Here is a 4,245-nt window from a genome sequence, read left to right as displayed (position 1 = left end):
AGAAAACCGAAAGTAAAACTGAACACGTGAGTAATGTCATTCATGAAATTAAGAATGAAACACACCATTTTGAGAAAAAAGACATTTTGAATAATATTAAGAGGAATGTCTTATCGTCGTCTTCGAAATCGCAATCGTTGAAGATTGGTAAATAATGGTTCTATGATGAAAGAGTAATTGTTTATGATAAATTTAATGTTGCATGGTGCATTATATTCACACAATACATTAATTTTAATTTATAATACGTTTTAAACAATGTGAATGAAAGAAAAAACAATAAATTTATTTTTGTTTAGTGGAAATATAAGAATTGTCACGACTAAACAATATTTATCAAAGTTTTAATAAATTTAACACTCGAAATATGAAATTTCGAGTGTTAAATTGCTAGTTATTCATCAAATCTTTGTAACGTGTCTATTTTCATTTTTGTAACATAATACTTTCTTAAAAATTAATAAACGGCATCAGTTTTACTTTTCAATGTATGAGGTGTTTATTAAATTTAACTCGTTTATATAAATGTATAGTCAGTTAAAGTGTAGAGACTAAAACACACATCATGTATACTAAATTGACTTTTCTTAACGTGTTTCTGCTCGTTAGTGTTTTTTTGATGTATACTCCTGCCAATGGTGGTTTACTAGGTCGTACTCTACAAGGTGCTCGACAAGTTGGAAACAAAGTTCTACAAGCTGGACATCACGCTCTTCAGGATGGACGACAAGTTGGACGCCATGTTATATCTGCTTTAGATAAATTACTTCATCCTCATTCTGGAATTCGATCAAAACAACAGAACGATTCTAAAGAAGAGAAGGAAACTGATGTTAATAATAAACAAAAACAGCAAGACCTTAAAGTACAGAAAAATCCTAACAATTCTGATGACAAAGGAAAACAACTGGAAGGTTCTAAACTAGAACAGATGTCTGATTATGATGAAAAGAAGAAACATCAGGAAGATTCTAAAGTAAGAGAAAAAATTGATAGTGATCAAAATCAACAGGGTGATGCTAAATTAGATAAAAATCAAGATCGTAGTCGTAAAATGTTTGAAAGTGGCGAAGACCGCATCGATGAACATCATCGTGGAAGGCTCGGAATTGCTGATTTCGATGTTCAGAAAATTAGTGATCAAGAACAAATTGGTTATAGAATTCCAAAAATTGATAGTAATCGTGGTAGAGGAGTTTCTAAAATTGGTGATTTTCCTAGTCACGGACTTGGAATCAGTTTTCCTGATCATGGGCTTCTTGGATTAGACAGTACTACTCAACGAAGAAAACATTACAATCTCGAAAGCGATCACGGTCGACTTGGAATCGGTGGCATTTATGGTTATGGGCTTCTCGGTATAAATGATAATCTTAGTCCTAGAGGTTTTGAAATTAGTAGCGACCGTGATCAGCGATTTCTTACAACTGGTGATCGAAATCGTAAGCATTTTGAAGTTTCTGGTGATAATAGTCGTGAGCTCTTTAGACTTCTTAATGGTCGTGGTCACGATCTTCGTAGAATTTTTGATGATCGAAGTTACGATCTTCTCGATAGTGTTAATGACCGCGACCGCGATCTTCTCGGTAATGTTGACAAACGTGGTCACGATTTTCTTCGAATCGCTGATCGAAATCGCAAGCGTCTTGAACTTACTGGTGATCGTAGTGGTAAACTTCTTAATGATCATGGTCATAATCGTTTTGGTACTGTTGATGATCGTGGTCGCGATCTTCTTGGTACTCTTGGTAATCGTGGTCGCGATCTTTTTGGTACTCTTGGTGATCGTGGTCGCGATTTTTTTGAACACACTGGTGGTCGAAATCGCAAGCTTCACGAACTTGCCAATAATCGTAATCGGGAACTTGTAATCTCTGGTAATCGAAGTCACAATTTTCTTAAAACAGTTGGTGATCGTGGTAAGGAACTTCTTGGATATACTGGGGATCGTGGTCGCAAGCTATTAGAACTCGCTGGTGATAATAGTCGTGAACTTCTTGGACTTCTTGGTGATCGTAGTCGCGATCTTGTTCGAATCGCTGATGATCGAAATCGCAAGCGTCCTGAAGCTGGTGATAATAGTCGTGAACTTCTTGGACTTCTTGGTGATCGTAGTCGCGATCTTGTTCGAATCGCTGATGATCGAAATCGCAAGCGTCCTGAAGTAGCTGGTGATAATAGTCGTGAACTTCTTGGACTTCTTGGTGATCGTAGTCGCGATCTTGTTCGAATCGCTGATGATCGAAATCGCAAGCGTCCTGAAGTAGCTGGTGATAATAGTCGTGAACTTCATAAACTTCTTGGTGATCGTAGTCGCGATATTCTTGATACCGTTGGTGATCGAGGTCGCGATTTACGTGGACACACTGGCGATCGAAATCGCGAGCTTCTTGAACTTTCCAACGATCGTAATGGGAAAGTTGTACTCTCTGGTAATCGAAGTCACAGTCTTCTCGAAACTATTGGTAATCGTGGTCGTGAACTCTTTGGATATGCTGGTGATCGTGGCCGCAAACTTCTTGAACTCGCTGGTGATAACAGTCATAAACTTCTTAGACTGCTTGGTGATCGTGGTAACAATCTTCTTGGCACTGTAGGTGATCGTGGTCGCGATGTTCTTGGCAATGTTGATGATCGTGGTCGCGATGTTCTTGGCAATGTTGGTGATCGTGGTCGCGATATTCTTGGCAATGTTGGTGATCGTGGTCGCGATGTTCTTGGCAATGTTGGTGATCGTGGTCGCGATCTTCTTGGCAATGTAGATGATCGTGGTCGCGATATTCTTGGCAATGTTGGTGATCGTGGTCGCGATGTTCTTGGCAATGTTGGTGATCGTGGTCGCGACCTTCTTGGTTCTGTTGGTGATCGAGGTCGCGATGTTCTTGGCAATGTTGGTGATCGTGGTCGCGATCTTCTTGGTTCTGTTGGTGATCGAGGTCGCGTATATCTTGGACTCAACGGTAATCGAGGTCGCGAACTTCCTGGAATCACCAGTAATCATAGATATAATCTGCAAACGACTGGCGATCTAATTCGCGAACTTGTTAGACTCATTGGTCTAAGAAGTCGCGGTCTTGAACTTGGAATTGTTGATGCTCTTGCTCGTGGTTTACTAAGACTTACAGACATTTACAAAGATAAAATTGGTGGTTATCCAAATGTTAATCAGCAAGATCTTGGTTTGTTTGGTATTGGTTTTCATCATCTTGATCCTGGTAAACTTAGCCTTGCTCGACAATACCAGGACAACAAACAGAAATATAATAAGCAAACAAAAAGTTGACTTTCTTATGAAATTGAAAAATAAATACATACATATTTCCATTACTGACACATTAGAATATTTTCATTTGCGTGTAAATTTTTATAGTGTTGAACACTATACTTTATTAAGACACTATTAAATATTGTGAATATTTTGTAAAATGTTGTGTAATATTTGATGTTTTTGTTGAGTGTAATAAAGTAATAAATAATCATTTGTATAAATAAAATTAAATTTCAACAAAAGATCGCTAAATGATTTTTTTATAAGATATAGCAACAATTTATCATTTTATTTTTATTTATTATTAATTTTACGAGTAAATTAAAATTAAACAAAGAAGTTTTCGTATCGGTCATTAGAGTATAATTGTTTATATGGTTTTTAATACTCTGTAAAATCATACAGCTTCTTAAATTAAACATATTCCCGATTTCAATGAAAGTAAACGTGTTTAAATATATTTATGAAGACACTACACAGAAATAAATTAGTTTTTATAATTCATATCTTTTTATATAAATACCCAGCAAAGTCCACCTTCCTTCTTAAGATCTTCCTTGCCAAAATATGAAAATATGATCAAAAATTTATAATTTGTACATCAATAAATCATGAGATAAACTTCACCAGAAAGAATTTTTAAACAAATTTATATATTTACTTCGAGAAGTCCCTTAAAATAAATTGAAGTTCCCTGTATTATCTATATTCTTGGGGTACGACACTCGGGCTGTACAATGACAGGGCCATCGAGAACTAGAATGGTGCAGGATAGAAGAGGCTTTTTTTTGCTCCTTAGCGATTTTCTTTTCTCATATTGCTTTTTGGACGCATGAAATACTTGAAATGCTTCTTTATAAACAAAAAGAAGTTTTAAGGATTTTGTTTTTTGTTAGTAAAAATAACATTAACTTCCTAAGGATAGAAACCACTGCGAAACGCTTGATTTTCTTCGGACTCAGAAAAAGTTTCCTAGT

General features: G+C 36.1%; 1 protein-coding gene across 1 annotated transcript; it reads left to right on the top strand.

Moving 5' to 3' along the window:
• Nucleotides 1-481: 481 nt before the first annotated feature.
• Nucleotides 482-3,464, top strand: LOC111627499. The gene is made up of 2 exons (XM_023371080.1): nt 482-1,976; nt 2,073-3,464. The coding sequence occupies exons 1-2, from the start codon at nt 566-568 to the stop codon at nt 3,281-3,283; spliced, it is 2,622 nt and encodes an 873-aa protein (XP_023226848.1). The 5' UTR covers nt 482-565; the 3' UTR covers nt 3,284-3,464.
• The last annotated feature ends 781 nt before the right edge of the window (nt 3,465-4,245 follow it).

This window comes from Centruroides sculpturatus, unplaced genomic scaffold (assembly GCF_000671375.1).
Source record: "Centruroides sculpturatus isolate CEXI.00-Female unplaced genomic scaffold, Cexi_2.0 scaffold562, whole genome shotgun sequence".
In the NCBI taxonomy this organism is placed as follows: Eukaryota; Metazoa; Arthropoda; class Arachnida; order Scorpiones; family Buthidae; genus Centruroides; species Centruroides sculpturatus.
The sequence above is the reverse complement of the archived record's forward strand: the minus strand, read 5'-3'. Positions and strand labels throughout refer to the sequence as shown.

What these genes read in the sequence shown, in the direction of transcription:
- LOC111627499 (XM_023371080.1), top strand. Translation starts at nt 566, where the DNA reads ATGTATACTAAATTGACTTTTCTTAACGTGTTTCTGCTCGTTAGTGTT. An exon ending in CAAGCTATTAGAACTCGCTG is followed by an intron (nt 1,977 to 2,072) that starts GTGATAATAGTC and finishes GTCCTGAAGCTG; the next exon opens with GTGATAATAGTCGTGAACTT.